At 39.4% G+C, this 13,465-nt stretch overlaps 2 protein-coding genes across 16 annotated transcripts in view; both read right to left on the minus strand.

Moving 5' to 3' along the window:
* Nucleotides 1-1,665: 1,665 nt before the first annotated feature.
* fezf1 (FEZ family zinc finger 1) lies at nucleotides 1,666-4,459 on the minus strand. 3 transcript variants are annotated; one of them, XM_042752868.1, is made up of 5 exons: nucleotides 3,426-4,449; nucleotides 3,221-3,395; nucleotides 3,006-3,140; nucleotides 2,133-2,265; nucleotides 1,666-1,931 (listed from the first exon to the last, which is right to left on the minus strand). In XM_042752868.1, exons 1-5 carry the CDS (start codon nucleotides 3,974-3,976, stop codon nucleotides 1,672-1,674), a joined length of 1,254 nt encoding a protein of 417 aa, XP_042608802.1. In that variant the 5' UTR covers nucleotides 3,977-4,449; the 3' UTR covers nucleotides 1,666-1,671. The 3 variants fall into 3 exon arrangements, with proteins under 3 accessions (XP_042608802.1, XP_018933825.1, XP_042608804.1); XM_019078280.2 differs by having other exon boundaries at nucleotides 3,221-4,447; XM_042752870.1 differs by lacking the exon at nucleotides 3,006-3,140 and having other exon boundaries at nucleotides 3,221-4,459.
* A 2,850-nt stretch (nucleotides 4,460-7,309) lies between these two features.
* Nucleotides 7,310-13,465, minus strand: part of cadps2 (Ca++-dependent secretion activator 2) — a 132,956-nt gene continuing 126,800 nt past the window's right edge. For all 13 annotated transcript variants that reach the window (XM_042752855.1, XM_042752853.1, XM_042752851.1 and 10 more), the window contains 3 exons: nucleotides 10,692-10,799; nucleotides 8,399-8,503; nucleotides 7,310-8,139 (listed from right to left, as the gene is read on the minus strand). In XM_042752855.1, the coding sequence (XP_042608789.1) occupies nucleotides 7,969-8,139; nucleotides 8,399-8,503; nucleotides 10,692-10,799 (384 nt within the window). In that variant the 3' untranslated portion in view covers nucleotides 7,310-7,968. The remainder of the gene's footprint in view (nucleotides 8,140-8,398; nucleotides 8,504-10,691; nucleotides 10,800-13,465) is intronic.

Consider the following 13,465-nt stretch of genomic DNA (forward strand, 5'->3'; position numbering starts at 1 on the left):
CAACAAAACAGTTTCCCTACTATTCTTAAAGTTTTATATTTGGTGTAAATACAATTTTTTACAGTCGTTTTCTGTCGTCTGTGAAAGAGAATCAAATATTACACCACACCGAGTACAGTTGTAGGAAATATGACAGAAAGACAAATCAAAATTCAGTATCCAAATAAATGCAATTTTTTTTTTTTTTTTTTTTAGGACGGGAGCATTTTTCAAATTGTCTTACTGTATAAAAACCCATAATAATAGCAATAATAGAAACTGAAGTTTTACACAAATTTACAAAAAGGTTGAATTGAATTTGAATGCGTTCTATTTTTGCAGAAACTTGGAAAAGAAGAATGCAAACAAATATCAGGACCGTGTTGCGTTGCAAGGCGCTCACGTCAGGAATATATATATATATATATAGATATATATATATATATATATATATATATATATATAGCATTTAGAGAACATTTAGATAATGTAATATTGGGAGCTGTTCAGTCTTGTGGTGCTGAAGTAGTTTATGGCCCCACCCATTACCACAATGCCTCGAGATCTATTTATTAACGATTTAGACCATATCACTGGCATCTATATTCCAATAAATCCTAATAAAAACCACTAATACAAGCTTTAAAAAAAAACATTAAATACATTAAATATAAAATAATTATACAAGGAACCTTTTTTAAATCTGACCAATTGCCGCTGAGCTTTGGCAACTTTTTGCCAGAATCTCAGCACCTGTTTAGTACAATTATAATTGCAGTGGCCTCTTTCCCATACAGGAAATATAAATTTACCGGCTATAAATACTATATATACTGTATATATATCCCTAAATACTAAATATTTCCCTTTTTTGTTTCGTCCACCAGAGGGGGCCTGTTCTCTTCATAATGTGCGCACAGTATCTTACAGATAGCCTACTGATTTCTGCAATTATATTAGTGCCAAAAAAGAGCACTAGAATTATGATTTTCATTTTATTTAGCTAAGCTGAAATATGAAATAACCGTCATTGCATAGACCCTAATGGACAGGCTATTGCTTGACAAGAAAGAAAGGACGCTGAAACTGTTAATATTGTCTCTATCTCTCAGATATGATCTATTATTATTAGTCTTTTTTATAACATGCGTCTTAAAAAAAACGCAGTCTGCTTGTATTAAAAAAGAAAAAAATATATAGCATAAGATATGTTTTATTTATTTCGATTCCCTACCCCCTTATCATATGTTTTATAATCTTTTAGACAGATCAAATGTCATTGGAAATTTACAACAAACCTTGCATATATATTCACATTGATCTAACAAAACGTTAACAGTTGGCAAACAGTATAGCTAATACAAAGAACCGTATAAATAATAAACATATAAAGTGGGGTTTCAAATACACAGCGCTCACGAGAATTAATGTTCCATATACGGGTTTCGATTACTCTCTTTAAGTTAATGACAACAGTACAGTTTCAAATAAATAAGACTGTCGTTACCCTGAGAGTAAAAAAGATTCATGTAATAATCTACCATTCACAGACGAGCTTCAACAAAGATGACGGGCGCTCAAAATGATACAAATAATAATAAAAATACATTTTAAAAAATAATAATAATAAAACGTTGCATGCGCGAACATCATCATTTTATTTAATTTTTTTTCCCGGGACGCAGAGGAGTTTCACTGCGCCTCCAGGCCCGCGGTGGGTGTCGATGGAGAGCGGGGTCCCGGGGAAATGTCGTGCAGTTTCCTAATGTGTTTCTTAAGATCAAAGTTCCTGCAGAAACCCTTGCCGCATGTCGGACAGGTGAAAGGCTTCTTGTCGTTGTGCGTGTGCATGTGAAACGTGAGGTTGTACACCTGGTGGAAGGCTTTGTTGCAGATATTGCACTTGAACTGTTTTTCTCCGCTGTGGGTCAGCTTGTGGTTTTTGTAGTTTCCTGGAAATAAAAAACAAAACAAAAACAAATGTAAGAAGCAAATCCAAAAAAACATGCCAAAAAACAACAATATCTATCTATCTATCTATCTATCTATCTATCTATCTATCTATCTATCTATCTATCTATCTATCTATCTTGTTGTTTGTGTTATTTACACGATGGATATAAAATATAAAATCCCTTTTGGAACAGCTATACCTTTCTGATGGAATCCCTTGCCGCAGAATTCGCAGATGAAGGGTTTGTATCCCGCGTGGATTCGTGTGTGAGTGTTGAGAGTTGAACTTCGGTTGAAAGCTTTGCCACATTGGTTGCATTTATGCGGTTTTTCCTGCAAACAAATGGAGAAGAAACCTCATCACACACACACAATAAAGGTAAAGCTATTATTGACTGAGCGGAATACTAATTAACGGAAATGAGCCTGCAATTATATTTCATTATGATTATTATTATTGAAAATTAGATAAATAGGGATCGCACATTTTCCCGTTGTATCATTATTTTAACATTTATAGATTTTTTTTACTTAAACCATTATCTCGTCATGAATAAAAATCTAAAAACTTCTCAAGAAATAAATCTTTTAATACAGACCAAGAAAATATAGCCTACAAGCATGCTTTTATTCCATGCTTTTATTAAATTTTTTAGGCCTGCTTGAAAATTGAATAAAACAGACATTTATAAGTTCTGATTTATAATTTCTACTTTTCTGTGTATTAAAACAAATAAACACAATTAATGCGGCTATTAATTAGGCTATATATAGGACTATATTTACCAATAAAATAGTAGTTCACTGTAAAAAAATATTTTTCAAAGATGTAAATGAAACAATTAACGAGTAGGCTACGTTTAACAAGAAAATACCATGCATTTCAGTTTTTTTTTTCTACTTCGAAATTTCAAATATAATTCAATGTGTTACTTGTTTCTTTATAACAAATTTATCAGCAAATGAAAATCGTTTCTACACAGCTTTTTCAATGTGGGTTAATACATTGATTTGAGATATTACACCAGTCGCAGTAATATGATTTCAATAGTTACTTGTAAAATCCTGATTACCTGAGTGTGGATGATTTTATGGCGGCACAGAGTGCTCGCTTGTCTGAATCCTTTGCCGCACACTTTGCAAACGAATGGTCTGGCGCCCGTGTGAACCGGCATGTGACGCGTTAAATTATAGTGCGCGTTGAACACCTGAAAATTGCAAATCGCGTTAAAAAAAAGTGAAGGATGCAATCTGGGCTAAAACAGAAGCTCGATCTCGCTCGTCTCACCTTGCCACAAACTTCACAGGTGAACACTTTTGGTTTGGTTTGAGGAGAGCCGCTGTTTAATTTGGCCGTGGAGTTCTTGAACAGCTTCTCCGACAAGATGTGCGCGCTCTCCTTCATGTAATGGTGCAGGTGAGAGTGAGAAAGCTCCTTGAAAGACGCGCCAGGAGGAGCACACCTGTCCGGTTTGCTCTTCTCAGAGGAGAACAGGCTCTTCTGGCGCGCGTGAAGCGGCGCGTTGAGGAGGTACGACGCCATGGGGTGCAGGTTCACCAAACCCGCGTGAGGCGCACACGCGCTTTCCCCGCAGTTCAGGTAACAGACGGCGGCGCCCATGGCGTGGAACGACGCCTGGTTGACGACGCGCGGCCGGAAGAGTTTGTACTGTCCTATGGCCGATGGCGTCGCGTCTGGCTGCTCGTTCTTGTAATTCAACCCGATGCTCAGCAGCTCGCCCGCGTTGTAGGAAAACGCGTCAGGGTGGTCTAATCCATTGACGTGAAGTTTATGAGGGGGCTCGCAGGCGAGCGGCATGAGGGGGATCATGCAGTGCAGCGGCGCGGGAGACTGCTTGGGCTCCGCTTTCCCCGCGGGAGCGTGGAGCAAGTTCGGGAACGGTATCGACTTTGGCTCGGGCGTCCTGGCCATAATCCTTTCGATCGAAAAAGCGAGAGGTTTGGAGCTCGCCATCACACCTGCTCCCGTCGAAGCCGAAGGGGCGCCGATTATTCCCTCTGAGTGGTACAGCGCGCCGTCCATGACTCGAGCGCAGCACCTGTACCTGCGTCCTGCTTTTGTAGATAAGTTTGATTCCTCTCAGTGACCCGCAAGAAAAGACATCATCAAGCGCCAAGCCCCCCCTGGCTGCTCCGCTGCTTGTCAATTGCGGACAATCAGCATTTATGTCCGCCCCGGATTGCTCAATAAAGAGTGTTTTGTCAATAGCGCAACTCAGGGCTCACCACGCGCGCACGTCAAAGACGCGTAAAGCATCCCAGATGCTCGATTTAGTTATATCAATCACTACGGCGGCTTTTTCCTCGCTCTCTCTCTCCCTGCACTTGTCCTACACACTGCTGCGGGTGACTAACTCAAGAAGGTGCTCTTTATTAGCACTGTAGAGCGCTGGACGAATCTCCGGTCCCCTCGCGCCTCGCTGTGACATCACTGCACCTCGCGCGCGCGTGCATCATGTTTGTCAACATTTGACATATGAAAACTCCTGAATTACCTGATTTGAAACCGCTTTCTCTTGCGGTTTTTTTTTTTTTTTTTTGGTCGGAATGGAAGGAGATTTTATAACAACTTCATTTAGATTCATGAGTGAAACGTTTTGTCTGAAGTAAAGCGAACACAAACTGAGATTAAACTCTGTCGCGATATTTGGATTTAGACGTTTTGTTTAAACGATTTAGACGTTTTGTTTGGTTGTAACTGTTTTTTTTTTCGATTTAAGCATCATGTATTTTGCATGAATTTTACAGTATATTTCTGCCACATGGACATCGACTTGACACAAGTCACCACTGATAAGCTACAACTAGGCCTTAATATAAACTAATGTAGAAACTTTAAAACTGAAACTAAAATTTTCTGTAAAACTAATTTGCAACGATTTGTATCGTGAAAATCGCTATACAACTAAACTTGAATTGAATATTTATCTGCTACAAATTTGTTTACAAATCTGCTTTTCCCTAAACTGCTGTTACAAACTATAAAACTACCAGCAAAAAACATGAACATTTTGTGCACGAATATATAGTGGTGATAAAATGTGCTTGGTACAACACATTTTAATTCAAAATAGTAAATACATAGGACATATTTCAATTCGAAACAGCAAAAATAAAATCGAAACAAATGCATGTAACTCTAAAACCACAACAGTATTAAAGTAAACTAGCCTAAACAGTAAACTATGTATATGTTTTAAATCCACAGGCAAATGTCATATTGTCCTGTTCATTTCTTTTTTAATACTAAGTCTTATAATGTCACCTCAGGGGGCTGTTGGTCACGTATGATCGTAATTTTACCCTGTAGTTAATTTTAATTGGTTAAACTGTTACAACACTTCCCAGTCTCCTCAGTGTTTAAGCAGCACCTGTCATCTGATTTAGCCTTCAATAAATTCACAGATTACTCCTCTATTATGTCTACATACAATTTAATGCGAAATATAATAAAATAATTATTTGTTATGCTTTCGCGTCTCATTAGTGAAACTTCACGCGACCATTCCGCGGCTTTCCATCACGCGCACACAGATAAAACGATTACGAAAAGCTAATATTTCGCATCAGACGACCTTCGTTTCCAAACGCAAAACTCGTGAGGGCATTCATCTGGGAATTGTGCGGCGAACGAGAGGTATTAACAGCAAAACGCCTCCGAGGAGCTGAGATCATGCCACGAGAGAGTCAGAGAGAGAGAGAGTCGCGCGCGTAACACTCAGTCCGCGAGCAAAAGCAGAAATGAAAAGTGCAGCTCGGTGTGAAATACAATTGACACTGATTCGATGCGAAGACTTTTTTTTTATTCATGAAGGATTATTCTGTTTAAAAGGTAACATATATGGAAAATGAGCGCGTCGATGACATATCATGGCTTTAAAATATTTGTATGTTTATTAGCCTACTTATTCTAAAATATACATACTCTGTATAGCCTATCGTTTATATATATATATTGTATATTATATATATATGGCTGTTGACGCTCGGCAGTAAGATAAATGCGCTAAAATGATAATGTTTGTGTTTTCAGGGCGACTTTAGAACATTGCTAATTTTGACTGCTGTTCAATTGGAAGCAGATGGGTGTCGAATAACCTGCAATTTGGAGCTTGTTCACATAATAAGCAGTCGCCTCACTGTTGTCATATGCTGCTCCTCGGATTTCTTCAGCTGGGCGAAGGCAAAACGAAAAAAAAAAACTGTAATAATATCACAGCACAGATGCATCTTATAATTTGCTTCGTTTTGTTGAATGTTTGTATTTCTAGAATGTCGCTCAATCTAGAGAAACATGCATCAGGTTTGGCTGATTTGGATTTTACTGCTTTACAGTTCAGTTATTAGTCATCTGATATGGTTTGATAAATTATAATTATGACATGCATAGGCCAATATTTCCATAGTCTATTTTCGCTGCATCTTAGTGAAAAGTGCATTTCATTAAGAAATATAATGACATGATTCGATGACAGAAATTGCATCAGTCGCGATTTATTTCTGACACTGAAGCCTTGAATTTTTTTTTTTTTAACCTCATATTAAGGTGAAACAAATAATAATAGTAGACTATATCTTCAAGGTCTCTATACTAGAACGCTGAATCGAAAATATCTCAGTAAACCCCCAAAATAGACGACGTTTAAAGCTGAAATCATTTGCAGTTTAAATAAAAGGTCGTCTTGTATATCAGAATTAAACAGCAAATGCTAAATTTACATGATAAATGTCATATTTCAGCGGTAACATTCTATTTCTATATTTTATTCTACGTTTTATTTAGCAAAATTAGAATGGAAAAATAATTTTAACTCTTACTATTATTGTGACCCAAGTCTTATTTAGTTAACGGCGTTGTATGGTAAACTATTCTAGTGATGTGTTCCTATGAATAGAATTCCATGTCTTTATTTTTTAATTGTTTGTTTAATATGATGCACAATAAAGATAAAGGCCATTTAAAGTGATGCTGAAAAGAACACACACGCTGAATGGGTTTGACACCGAGACCAGCAAATGGCATAATTTTTTAATAGTGGCTGAAACGAAATCTAAATAAAATAAAAATGTTGAGTATGTAAGATCATCACATTCAAGCATTAATAAAAGTGTTTTAAATAAACAAACTAAAATTGCATTTAAAGTTTTTGCTTCTGGTTACCTAAAATATTATTACATACTAATCTAGTGTGATATAAATATTTTAAAACGTATAATAATCTCTTTTAATGCTCTTTAAAACGCATAATGTTGTTTAAGATTTTTTAAAATGTTTCATTTATAGTCTACTTGGTGTTCATGTGTGTCATATAATTTCAGGCAAAACATAAAAAATAAAAAATAAAGACCAGAGAAGTGACATTAAAAACACTTTAATTGTAACACTTAAGACACCTGGGCGATCTCAGGTGCACAAAGACAATAGAAATATACAGCTCTTGTTAAAACCCAGTGACATTTTCATTCATCTGAAACATAGTTGGACGTTGACAGCATACTATACATGACACACTTCTACAGAAGAATCTGAATGTGAATTCACAGCTATTGAGTGGGACAGTGTCACGACTTCATCGAATAAACAGTGAACAACTAGCATTTCATCCACCATATCTGGAGGTTTGGCCTGAGGATCCGAAGCTGATGCAAAAAATAAAAAAACAGCACATAAGCAGATGCTACTTCCCTCATGCTCTGTATTTCTAGTTTTCACTCTGGTACACCGTGTCTATGATACACTTACAAATCATCGGCTGGTTCTTTGTGGGTAAATTAGTGCTTCCCGAGCTTGCCTTGTGATGAGCCACCGTATCACTGCACATCAAATACAGAACGACAGAGACACTTTAGCTGTCTGTAAGTGGCCAATGAGAGTTTTATACAAGCATGGTGACATTGGCTTAGACAAGAGGGCAGTGTAGCACTGGCTAGGGAGCATGAAGCGTGAGCTCCAATCAGGAGAGCTGGAATCCGACCTCTTTGTATATAGTTTATGACCGTCCTCTAGGTGGGACGTTAACCCTCCTCTTCATCGCTGTCCCTCATGGTAATGCCCTGCAGACCGTCCGCGGCCGATACGGCCACCGTGGCTTCCTCGATAGTGAGCCGGTTGTAAACGGTCTCGTAGCTCTTGTTGTTCAACGTGCCATCCAACACGCCCTGCAGCCTGAAGTCACGGTACGACTTCTGCATGACAGAAAAAAAGAACCAAAACAAGCATGGAGAACAATGAAATAGTTTAAGGACACTTCGATTTTACTTTTTGACTTCTCGTACATCAGGATTCGCCTCAAATGCCACTCGTGTACTAATTAATCTCTCATTCTCATGGTAATGGAATTCGTTGTGCAGCCAAGCTGAACTTGACACTCTTGTCATGGTCAATTAGCATCAACAGAGTTTCGAACAAAAACTTCTCCACGCTGTATTTTTTATTTTTTTTTACCTTGACAATCTTGATGAGAGTTTTGAGTTGGTAAACATGCAGCTGCTGGTCGAGTCTGTCCGTCAGCCAGGCGCACACCGCCTTCATCAAAGAGTTGTACCATTGCTGTGCATGTGAGAAAGAGAGAGATAAACCTTGAAGAGGACATAAATGTTATGCAAAAAAAAAACTCAGTACTTTAAGCAAATAAAAAGATGTGACCTACAGGGGGCGTGAAGGAAAAAGCAGCTTTTTGTTAATGTTAAAAGTTCCCTTTATGTGCATTTTTCTCCTTCGATTACGATTTAATTTCATTTACGCACTCTGAATTTGACAGTCCTCGAAAATAAATTTATTACATCTCAAGCTTCACATAAAACGTTTTTTTTTTTTTTTTTTTTTTCAAAGAACCTCCAAGAAACCGTCGATTACCTTTTCAACGTATTAAATATTCATTAAAAGTCATTACTTCATTTCTCATTACTGAACTTACAAGCAAGTATCTTCCCTTGCCCCAAGTATCATTTGAGGTCGCGTTTGCACATAATAACAATCTTAAAGATAACAAACCTACTAATTACAGGGCTAACACTTGAATCTGCGAATAAAGGGGTCACCTTGCACTCCAAACACCTTCAGTTCACATATTACTTCACGTGAGGACACCTTATATAATTACCGGTCTTTTCTATGAAAGGAGACGGTTCTTTAATCAGCAGCGATCAGACTGTGAATCGGTTTTGCATGAGAACTTCTGACACCAGCTTGTGTTTGCAATCAGCCCGGTAATTTCATTTCGGAAATCATTAGCTCACGTCGACAAAAGGCTGAGATTGTCCAGGCGCTTAGAATATGATTTCACGCACAAGCAAGACCGCAGCATCGTGTTTACTGGCGAAATACATCACTTAGGACCGTTTTCATTGAGCTTCCCATGCAATTTAACATCAGGCTCACAAATTTACAACGTGAGCGTAAATGGATCCAAACAGCACACCAATAATCAGCAAAGTCCGCTCCTGCCGTTATCAAAAAGCGGGCAAAACGGAAAGATGAGATGCCACTTAATTGAAGCACTTAGGCTGGTTGGGAAACAGATGACTGTGCCCTAATTGTTGGAGATGAAAGAATGGCAATGCATTTCTTCATATCAGACGAATCTCTGTCGGTAATCACACACTTAAGTGTCCACTTGTCTGGTTCATTAGGGAGGCAGGGGAGGGCAGCATCTGCACCTGTGACCAGGCTGAGGGCCGTGGCCCCTCGCTGTGCAAACCTCATCGCTCCGCTAATCACAGTGATTTAGCGACCCAGACAAACAGACCGAAGCCTGCAAGGGCATGCGGCGACTGATTTTCCTTATTTCCTTGAGCGCCTTCGCAACACAGCACTGAATGGTACAGCCGCTCGTTCTTAAGAAGAAACACTCAAAAATATTCACGCCCAAACTTTTAGCCGTCCAGAGATGCAAATTCGATTGAATGTTTTGAAACAGACGGATTCGTAAGACTTGAGGCTGCCTGATGAGGAAGTTTCAGCGGTGACACGCGGCGACCCTTCTCTCAGCTCGCTCTCAGTGCATGACTGTGAGCATGTGACACACATTAGGGGCTGCTAGTGTGCAGGGCACCTCTATCCCGCCTACCTGTCTCCATCGGCGGCCTCGGTAAAGGTCTAATAAATCAAGAGAAGACATCAAACACTGCTTCTCTCCAATCTGGCTCGGAATGGAACGTTTTCGAAGGCAATCAGCTCAGGATTTATAGGGGCGGGAGGGTTGTGTACATCCTCTCGAGTGTTTGTGCCATTCTGTCTCTGGAAGCAGCTTGGAAGGATGAGCAGTGTGTTCTAAACAGAATTAAGGAGCGAGATGTACACGTTTGTGCCTTCTACCTCTCAACGTTGTTTGAGAGTAAACAGGTCAACAGGAGCCCTGGGTGAGTGCTCAGGCACTGGAAGTGGTCACAGTGGGCTGATGAGTGCTCTTGGTGAGGCCTCATTGCCTCTTCCTACAAAAACTTTCCCCACCCCTTCTCACCTCCCTCGGCCTCGGCTTTACAATACCCACAGCTGAGGAAATGCGGTGGGAACGCGGTTGGAAAAGAACCGAGACAGATTAAAAAAGGAATAGAATGAGACATTGGAAGTTCATTCACATACATTGGCACAAATGACACTTGCTTGAAGTAAATCTGCTGGCTTTGCATCAATCTGTAGACGCATTATGAAAGATTTCTTTAGCTACAGTGTCTGAAAGCAGTGGAGTGAAACTGAATCTCATTTAAAGTGTGTTCACTGACTGGTAGGAACTTACGTCAAAGATTTTCTCGGTGTACATCTCATCGTTCACACGGTCGCGCAGAATATCCTGGTTCTGTCGTACAAAGGTGATGTAGGTGTCTGCTAGATCCATACCAGGTTTCTGTTGAGATTCAAAGTCAATTTGGTCATAAGATTTATTCATCTTAAGTCTTCATTTCATTTTTTTTATGCAAAGCAGTGCAATCAAATTTATTAATCATGATCAATCGCATCCAAAAACATTTAAGAAATATTTACATGTATACATATATATTCGTATTTTTATGTTTTATATTACATATAAATATATATTACATATATTTCTTAAATGTGTATACATTATGTGTGTATATTAATATATACATATAAATTTACACAGTACACATATACTATGTAAACAAACTTATTTCAGATGCGATTAATCATGATTATCCGCGATTAATCGATTTGACAGCACTAATGCAAATCAAACATGCTGATGATTAATGCAGAGTCATTCAAACTATTTTCATAAAGGTGGACTAAGTAAAAGTTTTTGCACCTAAAGAAATGTACAATATTTTTGACAAAACATCAGTCAGATGAGAGGCTGAGTAAAAGTGGTTTAATTCTACATAAGGGCGGGTCCACCTCATGGTGGCAGTCAATTTGAGATCACATGACCTGTTTATTCTAGTACTTCATTTCTTATTGTTCCAAAAACTTCAGCATGTGCTCATAATATTGATGCTATTATAGTTAAACTTCTTAGTGGGAATGGGCTTTTACTGTAAACTTAACTCTTGGTAAATTGACCAAGAAGAGATATGTTTAAAAAAACATATATGATGACTATTATTATTAATAAACACAAGCTGGTAATTCTACAATGACATTGTTAACTAAAATTCTTTGCTTTTATATGATTCCGCATTCATCACAATTGTGGTAGTATGCATCAAATAAACTAAAAGACTTAGTACACCTTTAATTCAAGTATTTTTTTTTTTTTTTTGCATGCCAAGGCGAGCAAATATAGGATTTTGGAATATCTATTGGAATCAAGTTAAAACACGAATACCAAAACACTGACAGCCACCACCACTATCTCTGCCTGCTGAATGATGTTCAAGAAAATGCTTAAAAAAATAAAATCACATGTAAACTTACTTAAGCACCTGTGACACTTATACCCTGTTAAAAGCAATCCTTTTACCTGTGAAAAAAAACATTTCTATTCACACTGTGGCGTATTAGTGCTGTAATTGCTGTGACACGTTTCCCACCCATGACTCAAGCGCTGATGTAGCTTGAGGCCTTGAATGTTGGAAAACCCCCTTTTTATTAGAGAGCAAAGAGACACCCGAACATCAACCCCCTGTTCTTGTAAGGCCTCTCTTCCTGTGAGTTTGTGTGTTGGTCATATGACAGAATGAAGGTGCAAAGATGTGACAGTACCAGTGTACTGAAGCTCTGGTTCTCCAAACAACAACCTACTAATAATTTAACAGGCTAAACATCTAAAAAACTGCTTGTTGAAACAAGTTATGTTATATTATAGTTAGCAATTTCCTAATACTGGACCAGCAACACCGCAGCAACCTCCTGACCTCATCTACAGTCGGACGATATCCAGACAAACAGCAGTTGATTAAATATGACTGGGATCTCAAGAGGACTTCATATCGTGTTGAGTGAGAGGTCTTCACAGATATATATTATATTGTCAAGAAAAAGGAAGAAAACTGCCACTTCCTGTGCAGAATCAAGCGTATGATATCTCCGACTTATCATGGCATCACCTGCGACCCCATGAAAGGCACTTTGGTGGAAGCAAGACGGGGTCTTTTTAACCCAACGCCCCTCCTTCCATCTCTCTGACAGGACGACAAAGCCTGTGATGGACCGATAAGCACACCAAAACCCGATCTTCTCGTACGAAATCCAACCGGAGGACCGAGGGACAGGCCCGATCCGTCAGACCAGACAATGCCACGGCAGTTGGGTGTGGGCCATGTGTGAATGAATGAGTGGAGAGGTGTGGGACGGTGCGATTAAGGCCAGGTTAATGACTGGTTAAGCTGAGCGGATAAATGGCGTGGATGGGAAACAGAGGAGAAAGGGAAGGGGAGGCAAAATGCGCAGTAATTACACAGAGCTGCTAGCCTGGCTTCCTGCCACTGCTTCATTCACTGTCCAGGTGCAGGTGTGTGTGTGTGTGGTGTCGAAGCAGAGAGCGTGTGAAGTGCGTTTGTGCAAGTTTTGAGTAAATACTTTGTTGTGGTAGTGCTAATGCGAGTACAGATTCGAGCCGGGGGTGTGAATGTGTGAACGAGTGTGTTAACAGAGCGCTATCGGGAGGGCGTCTCGCCAGAAAGCCCCGGCGCTTGAATGGCAGCCTTCACAAAGGAGCAGAGGAGCTTAACCTTTCGTGACAAGAGCCCAGAAATGTTCAGTGCCAAAGGCCAGACCACAGCCATGTTCTTCCCTCCCTCTCCGGCTTCAGCGGGAGCTGTGAAAGAGGCTTACATGGAGCAGCGTTCCTTCTGCACAAAAGCGCAAGGTGGAGGTGATGTTATAATTTGAGGGGGAGATGGGGTGTTCACTCGCTGCACACCTCGGGAGCCAATGCCAAGAGCTCGGACGGAGCGGTGGGGTGTGGATGTGTAGGAATTGACAGACTTTTTTGTTCTTAATCTTGTCGGTTTGCTTTTTACAGTGGCCCCAAAAAGTATTTGGACGACTAAGTTGCGGCTAAAAACCAATGAATACAAAATATCACACCGAGAATTGTTTATCTGAAAGAAG

Source organism: Cyprinus carpio, chromosome B25 (assembly GCF_018340385.1).
Source record: "Cyprinus carpio isolate SPL01 chromosome B25, ASM1834038v1, whole genome shotgun sequence".
NCBI lineage: Eukaryota > Metazoa > Chordata > Actinopteri > Cypriniformes > Cyprinidae > Cyprinus > Cyprinus carpio.